At 34.6% G+C, this 25,904-nt stretch overlaps 1 protein-coding gene across 3 annotated transcripts in view; it reads left to right on the top strand.

Annotated features, from left to right (window-relative positions):
- The window catches only part of gpc5a (glypican 5a), a 298,845-nt gene that overhangs the window by 61,498 nt on the left and 211,443 nt on the right, over positions 1–25,904 (top strand). For all 3 annotated transcript variants that reach the window (XM_087235920.1, NM_001302236.1, XM_087235921.1), the window contains 3 exon segments: positions 14,319–15,007; positions 17,697–17,836; positions 21,173–21,298. In XM_087235920.1, the coding sequence (XP_087092046.1) occupies positions 14,319–15,007; positions 17,697–17,836; positions 21,173–21,298 (955 nt within the window).

Here is a 25,904-nt window from a genome sequence, read left to right as displayed (position 1 = left end):
CACTAACTGACCCAGCCGAGGCATTTTATTTTATTTTTGTAAAAAAATTATATTACTGAAATTATAATCTTACAAATAAGAAATTGTGATTAATAAATAATAAAGCAAAATAAAATGATATTATATTATATTATATTATATTATATTATATTATATTATATTATATTATATTATATTATATTATATTATATTATATTATTTTATATTATATTGTTTTTTAGCTGTTGTTATCATTTTAGAATAGTTTTTTTAAATGTCATTTAAATGCCAAATTTGATAAAAAAATATTTTATTTTTATTATTTAATTATTCATTTGTTTATTTATTTATTTATTTCTGATTTTTTTATTTAATTTAACAAATAACACACATTTTGTTATTGGTACTATTTATTTTATTTTATTATATTTTTTTTTATTTAGCCATGAACACACGTTGTTTTCTTGGTGCTATTTTATTTTATCTTATTTTTAGCAAATAACAGACATAGTTTTATTTATTTATTTATTTATTTATTTTTGTTCATTTTATTGTTGTTTCATTTTTTGTTATTTATTTATTTATTTATTTATTTATTTATTTATTTATGTATTTATTTATTTGTTTGTTTGTTTGTTTGTTTGTTTATTTAGTCATTCACACACTTAAAAAAAGATATTTCTGCAAAATGTTGCAAACAATTAATATGTTTTGAATTTAAACAAACAAAACAAATTAAATGTAGTAATGTTCAACTTAATTTATTTGTATAAATTCAGCCCAAATAAATGCAGTAAATCCAAGGAATCCTCTTTGAATCATTTTGTCAGTGCACAAGGTTAGCATTAGAAGTTTTCACCGGTTGAATATTCATAAGCAGCAATTTCATGTTGCAGTTTTGAGACCACCACAGAAACCCACAAGCCCCTGCAATCCATGCCGTGCCTCATAACTGAATAAAATAATATGCCGTCATGCCTAAGTGGATTACTTAGCATTATTGAAAATGAGTAATGCTGCAATTACGGCTGGAGGGAGGAGAATGGCTCTGGAAAAAGCCTTTTAGCAGCCGCACCATAGAGGATGAAATGCATTCCTGATGGAGCAGCGATGGACAAAGATGTCACACAAAAACAGCTGCAGGAACAATGAGTCTCGATGGGCTCCAGAATTCAGTGTACATGCATATGCTAAAGCGCTTGACTGCAGTTATTTATAATAATAGGAGCTGTAAAACAAGTTGTCGTGAAAGGAGAAGCCACAGCCCAGCCCGTCTGACAGTAATGCTCACTTAAGTTTGGCTTCATATTTTAAGTTAAATATATTTAAAAAAATAAATAATGATAAATAAATACTTTTTATGTAACATTCAAACAAATTTAACTGTTCTATAGTTTTACTTCATTATTAAATACTACTACTACTACTACTAATACTAATAATAATAATAATAAGAATAATAATAATATAATTATTACATAATATAATATAATTAATATAACTAACTTATAATAATCAATGAACAATAATAAATAAATAAATAAATAAATAAATAAATAAATAAATAAATAAATAAATAAATAAATAAATAAATAAATAATGTGTAAATTTGACTTCTGTATACTGTAAAAAAAAGTTGACTCAGCTCAAAATTGTCAGGCAACTTGCTGCAACTTTTTTTTAATTGACTCAACTTTCAACCCAAGTACTGCACTTGACTCGACTCGACTCAAAAATATCTTGAAGCTGGTTGCCTTAAATTTATTTTTTAATTTGTCAACTTTTTTCAAAGTGTAGTTTTGTTTCATATTTTAATATCATTATGATGAACAAACAAATACAATCAATAAATAAATACATTTGTATGTAAAAATTCCAACAAATTTGACTTTTCTGTAGTTTTACTTCAATTTTAAAGATGAAAAATAAATAAATAAAATAAATAAATATGCAACATTTAAAGAAATTTGACTATTTAAATTTGAATATGATAATAATATTAATACTACTAATAATAATATTACTAATAAACAAAATAATTAAATATGTTTATGTAATGTTTAAATAGATTTGACTATACTGTAGTTTTACTTAAATTTTAAGGATAATAATAATATTACTAATAATAATAATACTAATAATAATAATAATAATAATAATAATAATAATAAAAATAAATAATAATAATAATAATAATAATAAAAATAAAATAAATAAATAAATAAATAAATAAATAAATAAATAAATAAATAAATAAATAAATAAATAAATAAATAAATAAATAAATAAATAATGATGATGATGATAATGATGATGATGATGATAATAATAATAATAATAAAATTAATAAATAAATAAATAAATAATGATGATGATGATGATGATAATAATTATTATTATTATTATTATTATTATTATTATTATTATTATTATTATTATTATTATTATTATTATTATTATTATTATTATATTCATTTATCTTGCTGGCTTACTCATTATCTGTTTTTTAGACTGACTGATTTTCCCTGTATTACATTAAATATTATATTAAGTAGTGAAGTATTGTTAAAAGATTATTGTTCAGAATTGTACGCACACACACATGGACATTTTCTTAGTCTATCTGTGTTTTAACAGGTTAAAACACGTATATGTATGACGCAGTTAATGACGTTATGCAAGAGTATAATTTTTGACATTGTAAGCAGAGCGGCCTACAAACTTTTTGCGAGTGTTAAAGCTGGCTTCCACTGATGAAAATGCAAACCATCTTCAGTAAACTTTCTTTTCAATTGAATCTCTGACTCCGGCTCTTCTTCATCTGACAGACCGGTCAGTTTTGGGTTAAAACTGTTGGTCCCCCCGACAGTTTAGTTAAAAAACAAAGATTATTAAAAAAAAAAGATGATCATGCACAAGGATTGCAAACAGGAATATATCTCTGTATTTGCACATTTAAATTCAGGATGCAGTCATTTCGGGTGCATGAAATGAAGTCTCCTACTTTTTGTTTGTTCGGTTAGGTGAAAAGTTATAAGCAGTGCTTTATTGACGTAAGTAATGTCTTACAATCTGTCAAAGAAAAACAATAATCAAAATAAAGCAAAGCCGTATGGAGCTCGTCTCTGTTGTACAACATTTATTCCCATTAAAACCCCAGTCTTCAACAGTGCATTCAACCTTCTTACAGATACCTGCAGTCACGTGTTGTTTGCAAATAAAGGTGAAGTTTCCAGCTCGTTCAGTGGTCTTTACCAAATGCCTTTATGTCCTCTAAAGGTCCTGGTGGTTGTGTGAGGCCAGTGCAAATACCAGAGTAAAGATGTGTGCTGTCTTTGCTGTGGTTTTGGCCTTTATCAGACGAACAATGCATCAGAGCAGCTCATGCAGTATTCATGTGACGTCCCAGCACTGATGCTTTGTTCCAATGCTGAGGGCCACTTGTAAAGATCAACCCTGTGCATTATAGGAGATCAAAAAATACTAATAATAAAAACACTCACTCTGCAAAATGTATTTAAAGGGATAGTTCACCCCAAAATGAAAATGTCCTGTTTGTTTACTCACCCTCAGGTCATTAAAGATTTAGGGCCCTATCATATACCCGGCGCAGTGTGGCGCAAGGCGTGAAGCAGTAGTCTTTTGGTAGTTTCAGCTTGGTGTAAGAGTGGTTTTGAGGCGTTGCGCTACGCTGTTTAAATAGCAAATGCATTAGCGCTCATTTGTGCGCCCATAGGCGTTCTGGTCTAAAAAGGAAGGCGTTCTGAGGCGGACCGCTGGTGCGTTGCTATTTTGAGAAACTATAATAGATTTTTCATTAGACCAAAACTAACCCGGTCTAAACTCCAGCGCAGAGTTGCGCCTCGCTTACACACTGCTTAATACGCACAAGAGAGCAATAGGCAAATATCTTTACATATGAAAAAATTTAAATATTAAGGATATATATAGGATATAATAAGAATAGTTATAGGATATAAATATAAAGGATTAAAATATAACAAAACATATTATTTTCTAGCCTACATAAATATGAAAAATCACTGCTTTTATGCCTTCTTCATCTCGGGAGGCTTTTTCAGTTCATTCATAACAATTTGCTTTTGTATAATGTTATTATTATTAGCAGTATTATTTATTATATCCATATTTATATTTGTTTTATTAAAACAAGCTTAGATTTGCCCACCTGTCAGGTTTTAGACCATATGGGGCACAGCATGTGTTTTAGGATATAACTCAGGTTTTTGAGCACATTTTGTTATTATTGTTCATTTATTCGTTTGCTGGAAATTAGAACTGAATTTAGAAATAGTTTTGAAACGAATATTTGCGCTTAACAAACAAAATTAATTATTTATAGACTAACTGATGTCTGTGCGTAAAGGTTTCCCTATCCAAGAGCTAAAGTGAAAGTAGATACAAAGATCTCATTCTCACGCAGTAGATGCTCTGTTTAACAGATTTCTGTTAAAAAACTGTTACTGTTAACTGTTTGCTTGTGAAATGCTCATTTTTTCCACTTCGACTTACTTTGCGTCCTGTAAATAGTGAATGCGCTCTTGGCGTGACACAGCTGACTCTTAAAGGGAATGGGACATGAGACTCTGATTGGTTTATTCTCAGAACACACCTATAACTCATTAAGAAAATAAACTCAATCCTTTTAGACCATGCGCCGAAGCGCAAGGCAGATTTCCCGTCCTTAAATTAGCAAAAACGCGTCTCGACACGCCCTGAAAGCGTTTGCGCCCTGCATTTTGCGCTCTGCACATGGACCGTCAAAATAGAGCCCATAGGGTTTTTCTTCAGTAGACATTAATAAGTTAATAAGTTAAGATGTTCTCTGATATCCACTAGTGTGAAGTAACACATTGCAAATACTCAAACTACTGTACTTGAGTAGTTTTTTCTCAGGAATTGTAATTTAGCTAGTAGTACTTTCCCTTGAGTACATTTTTAATGCTGTATCAGTACTTTTACTCTTATTTTCCTTAACTTGCACTCACTACTTTGTTTTCTTGTCTATGGGATTGGCTAAAGTAGAACAATCAGTCCTACGATTCCCGTCTAATCAAATTGCACATATTAAACTGCATCATACTGAACTACATCAAGACATGGGCGCTATATAAATGCAACAAACCATTTGGATTTATTAAAAGTGTCTAGATGACCGAAGTCATCACATGCAATGCCTCAGAGACTGTTTAAACTGGATGACAGACGTATGATGCCTGAAATGACCTTAAACAATCACTAAATGCACTACAGAATGTTACGTTTTCACACACATACATGCACAAATTGCATGTAACAGCATTAGACTTTCACAGTATAATACTCATTCATTCATTCATTCATTTTCTTGTCGGCTTAGTCCCTTTATTAATCCAGGGTCGCCAGTCAGTGGTGGTTTGAGCTGCAATATCATGACATTCCCTCAGCCCAATACTTGTTCTAGATAGGCACAACAATGCCAAGGACATCCGGACCATTCTGGAGGACCATGTGACCCAATGGGTCAAGCATTGTATCCTGAGGCGGTGGTCTGATGAACATGAAAGTGAAGTTGAACATCTTCCTTGTTTTTGTTGTGCCCCCAGAGATATTGTCATGTCAGTAAGCCCTTAGAATTGTCCTGAATCCCCCCCAGTGGCACCCTTGGGTCCAGGTGACATAAAACGTGACCTGAAGTACTTGGGAATGATGATGGCATGGCCCATGAGTCACGCAACAGTCTGCTTTGTGTTCTGCTTGGCCTTTTGTCCATTTTTTTGGTCTTTAGTCCCTTTATTAATCAGGGGACACCATAGCGGACTTACCCATCATATGGTTTACGCAGCGGATGCCCTTTCAGCTGCAACCTGTCACTGGGATACACCTATACCCTCTCATTCACACCATAGACTGTAAAGAATGTGGACGTAGTATCCATGATGTCAGCCATAGGTTTCTAAAGAACGCAAAAGAAGATACAAGTAGGCGTGGCAAAAACTGTCGACATTTTGTTCAAGCGTCATTGCACCGACCAGGGGATACCAAAGAAGGACAAAGAGATATTGTCATGTCAGTAAGCCCTTAGAATTGTCCTAAATCCCCCCCAGTGGCACCCTTGGGTCCAGGTGACATAAAACGTGACCTGAAGTACTTGGGAATGATGATGGCATGGCCCATGAGTCACGCAACAGTCTGCTTTGTGTTCTGCTTGGCCTTTTATCCATCGGGGTTTTACACTCGTGGAATTTACACGAGGAAACAATGGTGTCCGAGGCTCACCATATGGCCATTTATTATTCGAATATGCCTAGGTATATCCAGATTTTCTTCATAGGGCACCTTTAAAGAAGATTTTGAGCTGAATTCGTGGTCCTTCAGGGGTTACCTCAGGCATCCCTCACGGAGACATCAGCAGAAATACTGGAGCCGTGGGCCAGGCTTCAGGGCCAGTGTTCAATGTGTGTGTGCGAGCTTCAGTTCTCCTGCTGCTGGCCTGATGAAGAGCGCTCGCCTCGGGGAAGAGAAGCACAGATCAAGAGGAGGATTATTATCAACATATCCTCCCGTTAGGCGGATCAAACTGTAACGTAGTCATAATGTGCACTTTTGTAAAGCTGCTTTGGAAAGATGATTGTTGTGAAAAGCGCTGTACAACAAAACTTGAATTGAACTCAGTCATTCATCAAATAATGCGCTGAATAAAAAGGAGCATGACTTTTGGATGTGCACCATGGTACAGCCGTCGTGATGGAACATTTTAGGATTTGAAAACCTGAAAAAGCCTGGAAATAAATTTTTTTCTTGTAATTATTAAGTATTATTTAAAAAATGTTTGGTCCCACTTTATACTAAGTGTCCTTAACTACTACTTGCATCAAAAAATAAATACGATGTACGTACTGTGTTTATAATGTATTTGAGAAAACTTGTGGTGCTCTTGAGTGGGGATAGAGGTTGGGTTATGGACAGGTTTGGTGGCATGGGTAGGTTTAAGGGTGGGTTAAGGTGTAAGGGATGGTCAACAGTGTATTTACAAATGTTATTACAAAAGTTAATAACAGATGTAATTACATACATGTATTTAATCAAGCATAAGTACACAGTAAATACATGTATTTACACAATAAGTACAATGTAACAAACTATTAATTCCTGTGTAAGTGCTTATTAGTAAGGCCACTTAATATAAAGTGGGACCAAATTTTTTTGCACAAATCCTTAATACAATTTGTTAGTGTATAAAAAAATAATAATAAAATTTAAGTTAATTAATTTTGATACTTTAATGTGTATTTATAATTTAAAATATAATGTAATATGATGTATAAACTGTTTTCAGTTTCAGTTTCAGTTTCCTTTATTTATGTCATTCAAATCATCACAATAGAATTGTAATGCAGAACGAAATTACGTTGCAACAGACCCAACAAGAACATAAAAAACATCACTATAAAAACACTATAAAATCCTAACATGATAAATAAGCTTTTATAATTCCATAGAAATATAAAAAATATAATTATATAAGATATAGGCCATTTTTTAAAAATCTCTGAAGAGAATAACTTAATACTTAAATACCTATTTCACCATTTGTTGTAATATTAACAATTTATGCTAGTTTAACAAATGTATTTATTTTTAACACTAGCTATCAACAATGCTTAAGAAATGGTATTATTTAAAAGTCTTATAATGACAGGATAAAACTATTAACTGTTTTAACAAATAGCATGTTATAGTAAAGCAAATAAATATAAAATACAATTGCATTCATTCATTCATTCATTTTCTGTTCGGCTTAGTCCCTTTATTAATCAGGGGACACCATAGCGGACTTACCAATCATATGGTTCACGCAGCGGATGCCCTTCCAGCTGCAACCTGTCACTGGTATACACCTATACCCTCTCATTCACACCATAGACTGTAAAAGATTTGGACGTAGTATCCAAGATGTCAGCCATAGGTTTCTGAAGAACGCAAAAGAAGATACAAGTAGGCGTGGCCACTGTCGCCATTTTGTTCGCGGGTCATTGCACCGACCAAGGGGATACCAAACAAGGACAAAGAGGCGGAGCTACAGACGCCTGCTAGCATTTTGCTTAGAGGAGAAACTTAAACCTTCATCACCTGCGAATCGTTTATGTTTTGACCGCATGTGCTTGGTTGAACACTACATCAATCAAGTGTTTAGTCTTTTAAAAACACAGTTGTAATAAATTGAGCCACCAAACATTGTTCTTATGATGTTTTTCTACTGGAGGAAAAGGCAAATTACTTCCAAATACTTCAGATATAGTCTGTGTTAGTAAATGCAAGGCTGTTTATCAAATCCAGGCATAACACTGACAACGTTTCAGATGACTGTTCTAGAGCCTTCAGCTAATCGATCTGTCAGATTCTGGAGTGCATTAAGAACCTTATAAGTGATCTTAAATAAAACATCTACATTTATAGATATGGCAAATAGGTAAATAATTTCACTCACCTGGGAAATGGAGGCAACTTGAATGGTTTGTGAGCACAATTAAGTGCACACAGCATGCCTTATCATCTAATAGTTGTGGGAAATAATTCCAAAAGGCAATTGACCTTGTAAAGAAACATTAAACAAGACAAAAATACAATGTATGTGCTGAGTTCAGCTGCTAATCTGCTGGAAATAGCTGAGGTGAAGTGATGGCGACCAGTGAGACCTAGCTGTCACTCAAGTGGCCACGCCCTTAATTATGCAGACTTAATATAACCTAATATAAAGGAAACGGATGAGTAAAAAGGAAAATTCACCCCCTTCACAGTTGTCATAAAGGGTAATATTAGCTCTATACACCAAAACCACCATGTGCCAGGCTGTAAATATGCATTTATCAGCTGTAAAAATGGCCAATTTACCATTGCAGTCAGAAATAACCTGGATTTCCTGGAGCCAGACCCCAGAGGCGAGTTGATGAATTTCAGTTTTAGTTACTTCCGTATTGGCTTCCCGAGGGAGAGTGGGAGGTTGCCGCTTGATTCTCACACATACACTACGGACTATTCGGCTTACGCAGTTCACCTATACAACTAGTTTTTGGACTTGTAGGGAAAACGGGAGCACCCGGAGAAAACCCACACCAACACGGGGAGAACATGCAAACTCTACACAAATGCCAACTGACGCAGTTTAGGCTCGAGATCAATTCAATTCAATTCAGCTTCATTTGTATAGCGCTTTTACAATGTAGATTGTGTCAAAGCAGCTTCACATAAATGGTCATAGTATCTGGATCAGGGTAGTTCAGTTTTTAGTATTTAAGTTCAGTTCAGTTTAGCTCAGTTCAGTGGGGTTTGAAGTCATTATTGAGAGTCCAAACACTGAAGAGCCAATTCATCAATGAGTAGCTTTTCAGATCCTGAACCATGCAAGCCAGTGGCGACAGCGGAGAGGGAAAAAAAAACTTCACCAACCAGCAACCTTCTTGCTGTGAGGCGATTGTGCCACCCACTCCGCCACCGTGACGCCATTATTATTATTATTATTATTATTATTATTATTATTATTATTATTATTATTACTGATATTTCCCATTTCTTTATTTGTAAAATGTGTAAAGACAGTAAATATAACATGGGATAGTCAAATAATAATAATAATAAATAATAATAACAATAAAATACAGTATAGTACAATACCGTGTCTGTTTACCCAAAGTTTTTCAGTGCAATTCTTCCATTATTAAAAGTTTTTAAAAACCAAAAACTTGAGATAGGGAAAAAAATAAGTAAATTAATGTAAAAATCCATATTTGTTCCTGAAAGGATTCATTAATTTATTGATTTATTAAACAGTACGCATCCTTCTAACCAAAAGAGAACCCAAATACAGTTTTTGGTGTTATTTTTATATATTTAATTTTAAAAACCTGTAAATGGAACTTTATATTTACTTTAACATTTCATTCTGTTTATTTATAAATGAATGAATAAATATAAATTAACTAAAAATCTGGTTCAGAGCCTCAAAAATGACTGGTCTTAGAAAGCCGTTGGCCAGGAGTGTGGGAAACTGTGGCACTTTTTAAGGGTGGCTGCTTGAGGTTTAGTCTCTGGATTAACCACCAGCACAGTGCATTTCTTGGAAATATCCAGTCACCGTGACCATGAGTTTTCTTCTCCTTGACTACAGTGTGTAATGAGCCACTAAATGAGACAAATGTCCGCTGACTTGAACACACTGATCTTCTGTTTAACTCCTGAAGTGCCTTGAAATGCGCAGCTTTGTTTGATGTGTGTTGTAATTCCAGCTGGAACACAACGACAGGGCGGGGCATATGGATTAGCTCCTCCCCCTTTAAAACCTAGCCAGTAGCGTTTTGTTTATATCACAGCTTGATTATTCAGAATCATTGGCGCATAACAAATAACAGCCTACATGTGTGAAACCTAAAATTCAATGCTCTGAGTACGTTTAGTTGCTCATTTCAGATGAAAAATCCACTAGAGGGTGCTGTTTATGTAATACAACATTATTTGTGTAATATTGTTAGCAACTGTTGAATACTTGAGCTCATGCATGAACATAATGTCTTTAGGCATGTAGTGTATGATGAGGACTGCAACTCCCATGATTCCACAGTCATGTTGTAATCAAACTACGCTTTTGTCTGTTGTGAATACACACCCTCTAGTGGCCAAAATGACAAACTGCACTTTTAACCCGTGAACACTTCAGCTCAGACAGTGTTTTTCTAGGATTCATTAGAGCTGTGTGTTAAACGTCGACTCTGACCTCCCTCAACCACAGTCATCTGTATCTAATCCCTGTCAGACCCTCAGTAGTGGCCAAGACCAAACAGACCCCGAGCGTCTAATCCTCTCACACACCAGCACACTTCTGCTCTCTCTGCTTTCGAGCCGTGTTGACTCTCTGTTGACCTGTTTGTGTGGTTCACTAGCGCTTCATTCAACAGCGAGGGATTGAGAGCCTCTGGAGTGTGCTTGTGGACTGTTATCTGGATAGTGAAATTACACACATCAAGCTCTCGGTTTGTACTGGAGCTTCTCACAGTGCTTGAGATATGTTTGTTTAACATATACTATATAGTGGATTAAAAATGTATGATTGTAAAAATAATTTCTATTTTAATATTAACCTGGTCAAATAATGTTATTATGATAAATGTATTTGTTTATATTTGCCATATTATTTACATGCATAGTTGAAACATTTCTATAAATATTTATTAATTAATAATAAATAAAATACAAATAAATATACAAAAAAATATGATAATAAATCACTTTTTTACATTAAAGAAAAAAACAACTATGTAAGAAAAATATATACTTTAATTTTAAAAAGTATATTATTATTATTATTATTATTATTATTATTATTATTATTATTATTACTATTATTATTATTATTATTATTATTATTATTATTATTATTATTTAGTATATTTATTCTAATTTTATTTATTATTAATAAATAATACTAATAATATACTTAATATTAATTAAAAATCATTTAATATTAACAATTAATAAAGAACAATAATAAATTAAAATAACTATTAATAAGTCACAAATATACTACACCGTAATTATACATACATACATACATACATACATATAAATTATATAAATTATACATACATGCATATATATAAATAATTTCTATTTTGATATTAACCTGGTCAAAGAATGTTATTATGATAAATGCAATTGTTTATTATTTGCCATATTTTTTACATGCATATTTGAAAAATTTCCATAAATATTTGTTTAATTAATAATAAATAAAATACAAATAAATATAAAATAATAAAAAATAAATAATAATAATAATAATAATAATAATAATAATAATAATATTAAATCACTTTTTTACATTAAAGAAAAAACAAAAATATATACTTTAATTTAAAAAAAATAGTATATTATTATTATTATTATTATTATTATTTAGTATATTTATTTGTATATTATTTATGAATAATTAATACAATTAATATACTTAATAATAATAAAAAAAATTAATATTAACAATTAATAAATAACAATAATATTTAATTAAAATAACAGAAGTTATACAGTGGTCAATAAACCACTGTTCTAAACCACCTTCTCTAAGCTTTCTCTCCTTCAGCACACACCCACAGCTCAACTCATGATCTGCACATGATGCTCTCGCACTCTGACAGATGTGTTTCTCCATAGCACAGTTTTCAGACAACCTCTTCTTGGCCTTCTGCTTCACTGGGCCTCAGTAGCCCTGACCTGACTTAACCCGACAGAGCCAAAGCTGTTGTTGTATTACTGAGAAAGAAGCATGTCGAGGATCCTGCTAACACCTGTGCAAATATACATAAGAATCCAGCATTAACACTCATCAGGAGATGAATGAAGAACTATTCATTCATTCATTCATTCATTCATTCATTCATTCATTCATTCATTCAGTAAAAAAAAAAAACAAATAAAAAAATGAATACACAAACCAATCCACAATCTAACAAATGAATGAATAAATGAATGAATGAATTAATTAATGTATTAATTCCTTCATTTGATTGGTTGATCATTCATTCATTCATTCATTCATTCATTCATTCATTCATTCATTCATTTGAGTGGTTGATTATTCATTCATCCATTGTATGAATATTTTTCCATTCATCCATTATTTTTTATTTACACATTCATTCCTTCCTTTCCTAATTTGATTGTTTTATCATTTATTCATTCATTCATTTGTTAGATTGTTGATTGGTTTGTGTATTAATTTTTTCATTTGTTATTTTTTAAAAAATTTTTACGATAAAAACACAGTGAATCCTGAAGGTAGAAGCTTATTAACAGTACAGTACAGTACAGTAGTTATGACTAATATCCATAGTAATGTTTTCTGATATGCAGTTGTTTATGCATCACTTACAGTTTGAATTAGCGCGGAGTGTTTGTAGAGCGTGCACAAAGATGATTTTTGGCCTCATAAACAGGGATAATAGAGAATAATAAAGAAGACAGATGAAGCTGTTTAGGCGCCGCGGGTATCATTGCACACTTGTATCTTCAAGCCCTCTGCTTCTTGTTATCCTCTGCTTTTTTTTATTTTTCTCTCGCTCTGAGGAAGCTTTTTCAGATATCCATGTACACTTATATATGTACACTTATATATATCAGTTAACATGGAGATCTGATATGATATATAAATATATATAAAAGCGTCTGCGATGTGTTTCTGATTCTGTTTTTGCACTTCAAACTACAGCATATATGTGTATATATATATATATGTGTATATATGTATTAAAGGGTAAGTGAATTATAACAGCGCAAACTGTTCTGTAACTGTAGTAGTGCAGTGCGTCATTTGTTTAACCCTTTAAGGTTACGTCCTGACTGACTGACAGGTATATGATGCGTGAGTCCATAAGTAAATAAATAATAAGTAAATAAAGTAAACAGTCAAATAAACACTCTGTTCATAAAAATATTCAAATAACATAATTATTCAAATTATTTAATTTAATAAAAAATTTATAGTGGCTCAGTGGTTTGCACTGTGGCAAGAAAGTCACTGGTTCGAGTCCTGCCTGGGTCAGTTGGCATTTCTGTGTGGAGTTGGCATGTTCTCCCCGTGTTGGAGTGGGCTTCCACCGGGTGCTCCCATTTCCCCCACAGTCCAAACACATGCGCTATAGGCGAATTGGGTAAGCTAAATTGTCCGCAGTGTTTGTATGTGTGATTGTGAGAGTGTATAGGTGTTTCCCAGTACTAGGTTGCAGCTGGAAGGGCATCTGCTATGTAAAACATATGCTGGATAAGTTGGTGGTTCATGCCGCTTTGGTGTCCCCTGATGAATAAATGGACCAAGCTGAAGGAAAATGAATATTTAAAATAAAATAAAATAAAATAAAATAAAATAAAATAAAATAAAATAAAATAAAATAAAATAAAATAAAATAAAATAAATAAATAAATAAATAAATAAATTAACAAATTAACAAATTAATAAATAAATAAATAAATAAATAAATAAATAAATTAATTAATTAATTACAATATAATATTAAAAATTAAATATTCATTATTGATTATTAAAGAATTTTATTCCACCCATATTTTGACAAAATTATATTTGAAAAAATAATAAAGTAGCCAACTTGGTTGCCTTTAATAATGTGCTGAAAATAAAACCCAAAATATTAAGTCATTCTAAATGGGAAACTATGCATGCTTGCATGTACCTGGAATTATTGAGAAGACTTAATTTTTTTATTATGTTAGACAACTTTCAAAACTTTAATCCTTTACTAATAAACTTTTTTCTACTCTATTATTTCTTTCAGAAAGCGTGGAGTCTCTGGTGCGTCAGGCGGAGAACCACACCCTCTCCATCCTCCATCAGTCCCAGCGTGATCTCTCCAGCCCAGCAGCATCAGCACCAGTCGGGGAGTTTTTCACAGAAGTGGCTCTGTTCATCCTGGGCTCTGAGCTCAGTCTAGAAGAGTCCTCTCAGAGCTTCTTCAACGCTCTTTTCCCCTTAATATACGAGCGTCTGATTGACTCCCGTCTGTCTCCTCCATACGCCGAATGCCTGCGCTCGTCTGCTCAAGATCTAGCACCGTTCGGAGCAGCCCCAATCCGCCTGGCGTCCCAAATCGCCCATGCTTCTCTACCTGCTCGCGTGTTTCTCCAAGCGCTCCATTTGGGCATCGAGATCATAAATACGACCGATCACATCCAGCTGAGCCGCGAGTGCAGACGTGGCCTACTGAGGATGAGCTACTGCCCGCACTGCAAGGCTCTGACCTCCAGCAAACCCTGCTTGGGATACTGCCTGAACGTGGTGCGCGGGTGTCTGGCTAACCTGGCTGAAGTGGATGCCCACTGGAGGGAGTTTGTACGCTCGCTGGAGACGCTGGCAGTACGGATGCACGGAGAGCTGGATCTGGAGCAGGTGCTGCTGGGGGCGCATGAGCTGGTGAGGGACGCTGTGGCGCACGCTCAGAGGAGCACAGCGAGGATACATGCGCAGGTGAGAGGATGAGTGTGTGGTTAGCACTGTCACCTCACAGCAAGAAGGTCACTGGTTCGAGCCCCGGCAGGGCCAGTTAGCATTACTGTGTGGAGTTTGCATGTTCTCCCCGTGTTGACGTGGATTTCCTTCGGGTGTTCCGGTTTCCCCAAGTCCCCAAGTGAGAGTGTATGGATGTTTCCCAGTGATGGGTTGCAGCTGGAAGGGCATCTGCTGTGTAAAACATGTGCTGGATAAGTTGGTGGTTCATTCCACCGTGGCGTCCCCTGATTAATAAAGGGACCAAGCTGAAGGAAAATGAATGAATATTACTTTTATTTTTTCCTGTAGTGTTAAACCATCACTGCAGACATTTGTAAACACACTCGCTGCATATCTCAGTGACTATAGCTAAGCTGAAGGCCTTCAGCTGCCAAACGCAAGGCATTCTGGGAATGTTTGGCTCCATCGCTGCATGTGTGACTGTGAACAGCTGATGTTCAAGCCCGACTGCATTCCTCATCGCCAAACAACACTTGCAACCACAGCTTTAGCATGCTGCACGCGACATGTTCGAGAAAGCTGCAGAAATGCCAAGGCCAAGGGTGTGAAAGAAACATTATTTCTCCTTCACCTCATTGTGAACGCAAGGATTTTGGATGTGCCGCACATATCCAAGAAAACCAACCATGAGCCTTCAGCCTTCAACCATGTGCCGCCCTGAGCAGATACTTCATTCATTCATTCATTCATTTTCTTTTCGGCTTATTCCCTTTATTATTCTGGGGTCGCCACAGAGGAATGACCTGCCAACTTATCCTGCATATGCTTTACACAACGGATGCCCTTCGAGCTGCAACCCAGTACTGGGAAACACCCACACACTCTCATTCACACTCATACACTATGGTCAATTTAGTTTACTCAATTCACCTATAGCGCATGTGTTTGGACCTTGGGGGAAACCGGAGCACCCGGAGGAAACACACGCTAGAGATCTGCGCGGGACTAAATTTTCAATCCCGCTCCCGCCCGCACCCGCCAGGTTTTAGCCCGAACCCAACTGCTCCCGCTTATATTAAGAATTTGTTGTCCCGCTGCCCAACCCGCCCCGTTTTCTGCCCGCCGCGCCCGATCCCGCTAAAGAGCGGGGGAAAACAAAACCAAAAATCCCCCAGCTAAACAGTCCAGACAGCCAAGCTGTCTGTATAAACACACACACACAGCACCAAGCACACACACACAGACAAATCTCTCTCTCTCTCTCTCTCTCATACGCGCGCACGCACTAACACACACACAAGCACCAAGCAGACACACAGGCGTTTGCTGTTATATCAACTCAAAGGCTTGTAATACCATGTATCAAGTACCAATGTAATACCAAAAGGTTTTATATAAAGGTATATAAATACTGAGTCGTGCCAGCTCCGGGCCGCAGCGCACATTACTCTCGGGCTGATTCCGGCGCGGATGCGGCAGCGTCGGCTCGCTTACGGCTGCCGCATCTGGCCCGAATCGGGCTGGAATCGGGCAGTGAGTCCACAAGCATCCGGAGTCCGGCAGCCAGATCCGGGCCGAGTGGTAAGTCTGTGGCAGGCGAGAATCTAGCTGGAACTGGCCCGAGTGTATTTTGCTATCTGGGAAAGCTCTCTCTCTCTCTCTCTCTCTCTCTCTCTCTCTCTCTTATTTGCGCGCGCGCACTAACATACACACACACACAAGCACACACACAGGCAAAGCTCTCTTTCTCTCTCTCTCTCTCATTCGCATAGCAATATCCGCGATATTGCTAGACAGCCCGCTCCCGTCCCAAATTAAACCCGTTACCGATCCGCGATTTATTCGGAAATTTATTCCCGCGCCGCAGAAATCTGGTCGGGTCCTGCGCCGCCCGCGGGACAGCCGTGGGAATGCAGACCTCTAACACACGCAAACACAGGGAAAACATGCAAACTCAACACAGAAATCCCAACTGACCCAGTCGGGACTCAAACCAGCGATCTTCTTGCTGTGAGGTGACAGTGCTAACCACTGCACCACTGTGCACCCGGTAACTTTATTTATTACAATTTGTCATAAAAGTTCAATTGCTACAATTCTTAGTAAAGTATTTCAGCGAGCACCCTATAAAGCAGGGGACCCTGCATTGTTTAGCTCCAACTGGCCTCAACACACCTGCCTGGGTGTTTCAAGTATACCTAGTAAGACCTTGATTAGCTTGTTCAGGTGTGTTTGATTAGGGTTGGAGCTAAAATCTGCAGCACACCGGCCCTTCAGGAACAAGTTTGATGACCCCTGCTATAAAGTGTTAACCTGCCAAAAAGTTGAGGTTTTATCATTTTGCTTTGCAGTACTGATCTCCAGCCACTGTCAGTGATAGTTCACCCAAAACATGAACATTTTACGCACTATTTACTCACCCTCAAGTGGTTTCAAAACTTTATCATTAATCTGTTATGAATAAAATATTACGATGAAAGCGGAAACCATGTTGAATTAGGGAAAATCAAATACTATGGAAGTCAATGGTTACTGGTTTTCAACATTTTTAAAAATATCTTCTTTCGAGTTTGACAGAAGAAACCCCATAATGGTATGAAACATGTGAAGGGAGAGTAAATGATGACAGAATTTTCATCTCCAGGTGAACTATCCCTATTGTACTGAATGTGTGTGTGATGTAGAGGTGTGTGTTGGTGTGTTGCAGGTGCAACGTGTGTGTGGTCAGTCCAGCAGATGGACGGAGCCGGTGAACAGCGTCCAGCACAGCACAGGACGAGCATCAGACTCGATACCACTGAGAGGAGCAAACAGAAACACAGAGGACTCGCTCAGCAGCCGCAGAACGTGAGACATCTGCATCCTCATCTATATTTACATTTACATCTACAGCTACGTTCAATAGTTATACCTTTACATACATCTGCAGCTATATCAATACAATTACATCTACTTCTACATCTATATTTACATCTACATTTATATCTAATAATACATCTGTTATCTGTCTTGAATTTAGATTACATACATAAAAATGAATCATAACATAACAAAATATATAAAAAAGTGGCCTTTATACCTGTTTAATGAATAATACGATTACAAATATAAGTTCACAATTTTTAATGTAATATATATATATATATATATATATATATATATATATATATATATATATATATATATATATATATATATATATATATATATATATATATATATATATAAGTAATATTAATATAATATTGAATATAATTTATGTATAATTTATTTTTTGTAATATAAAAAAAAACATTAAATATATTTTAATAGTGACTTTAATTCCAATGTAATGTTAGTTATTTACTGCAATGGATTTTTTTAAATGAAAATAAATACTAATAAAATGACTCTATAAAATAGAGTAATAATAATAAAATGAATAATAATAATAATAATAATAATAATAATAATAATAATAATAACATTATATATATATATATATATATATATATATATATATATATATATATATATATATATATATATATATATATATATATATATATATATATGTCTAGAATTTCCTATAACCTAATAGTATGTAATGAGTTTAAATATTAAAAACATTAGTATTCATTTTAATTGGTATGTAAACACCTAATTTAATACACTGTTTTTCATATTAATGTATTTATATTTTGTTTAGATTGATTTATTTAATATTATCCTAACTTGAACTTTTTGTGTTTGTGAAGCTTCCGGAACCCTTGAGTGTGTTGATCATCAGTGTTAGAGCTCTATCTGCTGGCCAGACTGTGTGCCAGATAATAATAATAATAATAATAATAGTAGTAATAATAATAATAATAATAATAATAATAATAATAGTAATAATAATAATAATAATAATAATAATAGTAATAATAATAATAATAATAATAATAATAATAATAATAATAATAGTAATAATAATAATAATAATAATAATAGTAATAATAATAATAATAATAATAATAATAATAATAATAATAAAAGTTTCATATTTTTAGATGTCTAGCCTTAATAGTATTGTGAAGAGTTTCAATATTAAAAACATTAGTAATTATTTGCATTGGGATGTAAACACCTGCTTTAAGACACAGTTTGACATATTATCTTGTATATATTGTCAAAATATCGTCACATTTGGTAGATTTATTCAATAATATCCAAGTAAGTTGAAGCTTCTTGAACCCTTGAGTTTGTTGATCATCAGTGTTAGAGCGCCATCTGCTGGTCTAAATGTGAATGTCTCTTTTTCTCTGAGTGTTTTCAGTGAGTTCATTCACAGTTTGCATCTTTTATGTAATTAATTAATATCTTGGATGATAATATTATTTAATTAATAATAATAATAATTTTATATATTTATATATCTAGCATTTAATAGTATTGTGAAGAGTCTCTATATTAAAAACATTAGTAGTCATTTTAATTGTGATGTAAACCCCTGCTTTAATGCATCTTTTATGTAATTCTTGAATATCTTAGATGATATTATTTTTTTGTGTGTGTAGTAGAATTTTTTACATTAAATATTTTTTTTAATAATGACTAAAATACTAGTTATTTCCTGCTATGTATTTTTTATTAATATAAATACCGTTAAAATCACTATTTATACATAATAATAATAATAATAATAATAATAATAATAATAATAATAATAATTTAAAACGTTTCATATGTTTAGATGTCTAGCCTTAATAGTATTGTGAAGAGTTTCAATATTAAAAACATTAGTAATAATTTGCATTGGGATGTAAACACCTGCTTTAAGACACTGTTTGCCACATTGTTATCTTGTATATATTTTCAAAATATTACCACATTTGGTAGATTTATTCAATAATATCCAAGTAAGTTGAAGTTTTTAGGTTCATGAAACTTCTGGAACCCTTGAGTTTGTTGATCATCAGTGTTAGAGCGCCATCTGCTGGTCTGAATGTGAATGTCTCTTCTTCTCTGAGTGTTTTCAGTGAGTTCATTCACAGTTTGCATCTTTTATGTAATTAATTAATATATTGGAGGATTTATTATTTAATTAATAATAATAATTTTTTTATATATTTATATATCTAGCATTTAATAGTATTGTGTAGAGTCTCTATATAATAAACATTAGTAGTCATTTTAATTGTGATGTAAACCCCTGCTTTAATGCATATCGATATATTGTAAAAATATTGCCACATTTCGTTTATTTAGATTTTTTCAATAATATATAAGTAAGTTGAAGATTTTGTGGCCGTGAAGCTTCTGGAACCCATGACTGTGTTGATCATCAGTGTTAGAGCTCCATCTACTGAAGGTGGATTTTTCTGATGCATCATCTGTTGAACTGCATCCCAATCATCACAAATCCTGCAGAAGACTGACAGGAACCAGCATGGACACAAGATTCTCACAGAAATCAGTCAAGTTTGGTGAAGGAATAATCATGGAATCAAGGAATAATCTAACACATCGACACCGGTAACTTTGCAACACGACGGTATAGAAAGACTGGCACTCGTCAGCAATTACCAGGTAACTTTGTATTATGGTGGCTATAAAGGACAAGTCAGTGAAAAGTTGAGCATCGCCGCATCTCTTCCTCAGCTTCCTCAGACCCAGGCAGAGCCACACCCGCAACTTGGTGACACAAACACCACTCTCACACTGGAGGTCAGAACTCTCTTCCAGAAGAAAAAAAAAACCCTTTTATATAATTAATCATCGTAATTGGTCGTTGTATCCAATGGGGATGAACTCATTATAAAAGGCAGTGACAAAGGAAGTAAACACAAAATAGGGGCAGTACAGAAAGTTTCTGTAATGTCACAGTTCTATAATCATCAGAAATCTGCAGATTTTTACCAAAATTCCCTGCAGAAATAGCAAAAAACGTCTGCAGATTCTGTCTGGCCCTACCCATAAGTAATAAATAATAAATTCAAATTCAAATCAGGTAGTGTATAATACATTTTATTTAAAGGCGCATTTCTGGCAACTCAAGGACACTGTACAATAAAACAAGAGCAATAAAACAAGAAGACGAATTAACTAGCGCAAAAACAATTAGGTATTAAAAGCCAACTTGAATAAGTGAGTTTTGAGTCTTGCCTTAAATAATAAAGCATGTCTCGTTGTCCTCTTCTTCTTCTCTGCGTGTGTTTTCAGTGAGTTCCTCCACAGTCTGCGTTTATATCGCACTTTTTACGGCGCTCTGGCTGATCAGCTGTGCATCAGTGAACTGGCCTCTGCAGACGGACGGGCCTGCTGGAACGGAGACGACGTGGCCAGAAGGTACAAATAAGTCAACTTTTGCCTCTTGGTTTCTTTCTCTCTGATTTAAATCATTAAATACTGAGTGTTTGCTGATAGACTGCTGGTTTTCTGTAACAAGTGGAGGTGAGTTTAGAAAGAGCGACATTCAGTCTGAGTCAAACCTGCCAACCTGATATCTCCAAGTAGGAGATGTTACTGGGTTACATGTTGATCCTGGAGCAACATCCCAATCAGCCAATCAGAATTAGGGATACGTTTACAGCTCATGTTTATGCTTAAGGTTAGGTTTATGCACTTCTGCATGATTGTTATCCAACTATTAGTCTTCTCTGATTTTTGGGAGTAATTTACAGTTATGGTTGGGTTTAAGGGTGGAGAATATGTATGGATTACATTTTCCAATGATCGTCCAGGATCAGCATAGATGTTTCAGGTTTCAAACAAGCCTGAAGGACTTAATTAGTTTGATGAGGTGTGTTTAATTAGGGTTGGAACTCAGCTGTGCAGAGCGCCGGCCCTCTAGGATCTGAGTTTCACCTGTTATTTGAATATATCTTATTGTTAATGATAATTGTATGAAGACCAATTTATATTATATTTATTTTATTAATGCTTATTTTTACTGTATTTTATTAATCAAGATAAATCTATTATGGTAATAGATATATTTAGATTGTGCATTTATTGTGGTGGGTAAAAATACACTTAAAGGCATAGTTCACAAACAATGTCAATTCTGTCATCTTTTACTCTTACCCTTCACTTGTTTCGAACCTGTATAAGTTTCTTTCTTCTGTTGAACACAAAAGAAGATATTTTGTAAAATGTTGTAAACCTGTGAACGTTGACTTCCATTGGATCTGTTTTTCCTACTATGGAGGTCAATGGTTACAGGTTTAAGCTGCCTTTCCACTGGACACAAAAACGACAAACGACAGACCGGAAGTCATTCATTTCTAATGGAGAGTAGTCCGGGATCTGCGTGGAGTTTGGATCATCTCCATATGCAGAAAATTCAGATCCGTTTTGAGCTGCGGATCCGTTAAAATATTTTAACTCCTACGACTAGACCGTATGTGACCAGCCGGATGTGATGTATTCCAGTGTCGTCCAAGCAGTTCCGTGCACGCGAGATGAGAAATTGTATTGTTTTCGTAATTTTTTTAATTCAAAAAGTCGATAAAAACAAAACATTTATATTCATAAATGAGTAACAAAAATATTATTATTTTTAATCTTGTCTCCACATTCCCTCCAAAACTTTTAGCAGGCTATAAAAACTTTCTAGTATTCGTTCATACGTTCGTTCGTTCGTGCATGCGTTCGTTCGTTCGCTCGTTTGTTCGTTCGTACGTTTGTTCATTCACTCATTCGTTTATTCATTTGTTCGTTCATTCATTTGTTTTGTTTGTTCATTTACTCATTCGTTCATTCATTTGTTCGTTCATTCATTTGTTCATTCACTCATTCATTCATTAATTTGTTCATTCATTCATTTGTTCATTCACTCATTCATTCATTCATTTGTTCATTCATTCATTTGTTCGTTTGTTCATTCACTCATTCATTTATTCATTTGTTCGTTCATTCATTTGTTCATTCACTCATTCATTCATTCATTTGTTCATTCATTCATTTGTTCGTTTGTTCATTCACTCATTCGTTCATCCATTTGTTCATTCATTCATTTGTTCGTTCATTTGTTTATTCATTCATTTATTAATTCGTTCATTCATTTGTTTGTTCATTCATTCGTTTGTTCAATTATTCATTCATTCATTCATTCATTCATTCATTCATTCAACCATGCTGAACACACAGAGAATAAAGGCTCTTCTTTTTGCACTTTTTTATTTCAGACACCACGACTAAATATTCTGTGCGACTGCCGAAAGGAGGTGTATTCTGACAAACCTGTCGTGTGCAGTGAAAAGGCGGTTTTACAGCCTTCTATAAAATATGAAAATCTCATATCAAATCTCATATAGATTTATAACCAATTGATGGAGTAAATTTTTATTTTTGGGTGAACTATCCCTTTAAGAGCATATCCCACGTCTTACATATGATGACAGCTGGCAAGAAATATGGTTATTGAGCACCTAATGAGAGCTGATATGATCAGCTGCAAAAATATTTGATATGGCCCGACACTAACCCTGACCTCGACCCTACATGACCCTACTGTATCTGCAGTCCTTCAGAAGCATCTCTTATAAATCTGGCTTTCTGGCAGCTTCCTTTAGCTGTGAATAATGAGCACAGGATTTCAGTGTGCGTGTCTGCACTTGATATGGCTGATCTGTCGCGGTGCGCTGTGGTATTTTTAATGTCATTCCTGCACATTAAATCAACTTTTGAGGAATCGGGTGCTTCCTGGTTAAATGTCTTGAAGACTTGAGCGTAAATCATCTTGAAGAAAGCCTGGTCAGACTGAAATGAGTGTTATAAACTGAAGTTATTTTGGATAATCTTACTGTATTTACTCAATCAATTGTTACTGTCTCCTACTGTAAGAATAAATGTGTTTAGATCTATAGTAATGATTTCTACAGCCCCTTAAAAGGCTCAAAATTACCGTGAATTAAAGCAGAAAGTTTTTTTACTTTATGCAAAATTAAACAACATAACTTAATAAGTAATTAATAATAATAATAATAATAATAATAATAATAATGAGAATAAATAATCAATTAATATATGTTGTATCTATTTAACCAATAGTCATTTATTCGAGACTACACTTGGTAAAAGTTTGTTTAATTTACTTAATTGAAATAAGGCAATGAGTGTGCTCAATTCCATAAAGTAACTAGCACTTATTTATTAATTTTACAGTATTTATTTCTTACTAATATATTAAAATATTCCTTACTTCACAAATAGTCACATTAGCTTAGACATTTGCTTTGCTTTAGAACAGGGGTGTCAAACTCATATCAGCTCAGCCACATGGAGGAAAATCTATTCCCAAGTGGGCCAGTTTGGTAAAATCGTAGCATATATAACTTAAAAACAAAAACTTCAGATTGTTTTCTTTGTTTTAATATGATCGACATAAAGCTGAAGCGTGAGGAAAACACGATCTCAGGGCAATTTGTATAACTTTTTGATTTAGTGGCTAATTGATATTAATTTAGACGATTTCATTTGTACAATGGGGTATATGCCGAAGCATGCTAATAGGACTTTTAATTTGCCAGTAGCCTGGGTTAAGCGCTTCTGGCAAATTGAATGCCAATGCAAATTTCGGTGCGTTTAAGGTCTGTTGTCTTTAAAAATCAGCGATCTCCACTAGCTGAGTGATTTCCGATTTAAAGTGGGTCTCAGATTGTACAAAAAGCACTGCGCTAAATTACATTTCCCCCGCCATATCTTTATAATATGAGCATTTATTTTACTCCAGTATATTCAATGGAGCTTCTGCATTAGCCTGCCGATTCTGACGGGCGCGTGCGAGTAAACGGCTTTTTGTCTCGTTTTATGCTTGAGCAACCAAATAAATGCTAAAGTTTATTTAACTGAATGTATTTTAATGACATTACAACATCGATGCTGTATAAGGAACCGTATAAAATGGAAAAAAGTTCACAATAACATGTCACCGGAAGTGTATCAGCATGGGAACAGCACTAGCTCGGCATATACCCTATTGTAGTACAATTTGCTTGTTGGGTTTAGGGGTGGGGTTTGGTGCCACGTCTGCTTTTTAAAATCATACATTTTCTTTTGACTGAACTTGTATGAATTAGCCACTAAATTGACAAAACGTAAAATAGTTGCGTTTCATGTTGAGAACACCTCAGTGTGGTATGGCAAGGCATAGATGTGGTCTTTCTCCGAAAAGGCAGTCAAACTGATGCTGATTCAGGCTTCTGGATCGGATGAAATTAACAATTTGAAATTGTTATTGCGCTATTGTATCCAGCTGACACAATTGGAACGGTAGTTTCTTTTTATTGAAAAATTGCAGCTCATTTGTATTCACCTTATTCTTCGTCGACGAGCGGGCGCAGCCATTTGAATCTTTTTGGTTCGAGACTTCCGGCCTCTTTCACTTCTATTCATTTTTAGACATTAAAAACTGCTCGTTTCTGATATTTCCTTATTATATTATTCTACTTGGTCTGTATAGTCATGCAAACATTTGTTTGTAGAGCAAGTAGTTTGACCGTTTTCTGACGTTTATTATTCCTTGTCATTTCTCCCATAGGCGACTGAATCGGAAGTTCTAAAACAATGGCGAAAACAGGCGCACTTCCGCATTTTAGAATAAGGTCGATACTTTACAGAATCATCTCGCGGGCCGGGTTAAACCCTTTTTGACTGGATGACAGCCCTGCGTTAGACAGTTCTCGATCTGTAATCTAAGTTAGTACATTTTTACAACTTTATTTTTACCCAAACCTCTGTAGATCTCACACTAAAGGCTGATTTATACTTCTGCGTCAAACACCGGCGTATGCTACGGCGCTGATGCATAGCCCTTCGCCGTGGCTGTCGGCGTCGCTGACGTGCACCTCTCAAAAATTGTAACTACACGTCGCAACGACGTGTAGCACAAGCTCTGTGATTGGTCGGCTTGGTAGCGCTGACGAGTCTGGGCGGGACCGAGAGCCGCGCG

Source organism: Danio rerio, chromosome 1 (genome assembly GCF_052040795.2).
Source record: "Danio rerio strain M-AB ecotype USA chromosome 1, GRCz13ab, whole genome shotgun sequence".
Taxonomy (NCBI): Eukaryota; Metazoa; Chordata; class Actinopteri; order Cypriniformes; family Danionidae; genus Danio; species Danio rerio.
This window is presented reverse-complemented; position numbering and strand designations above follow the sequence as displayed.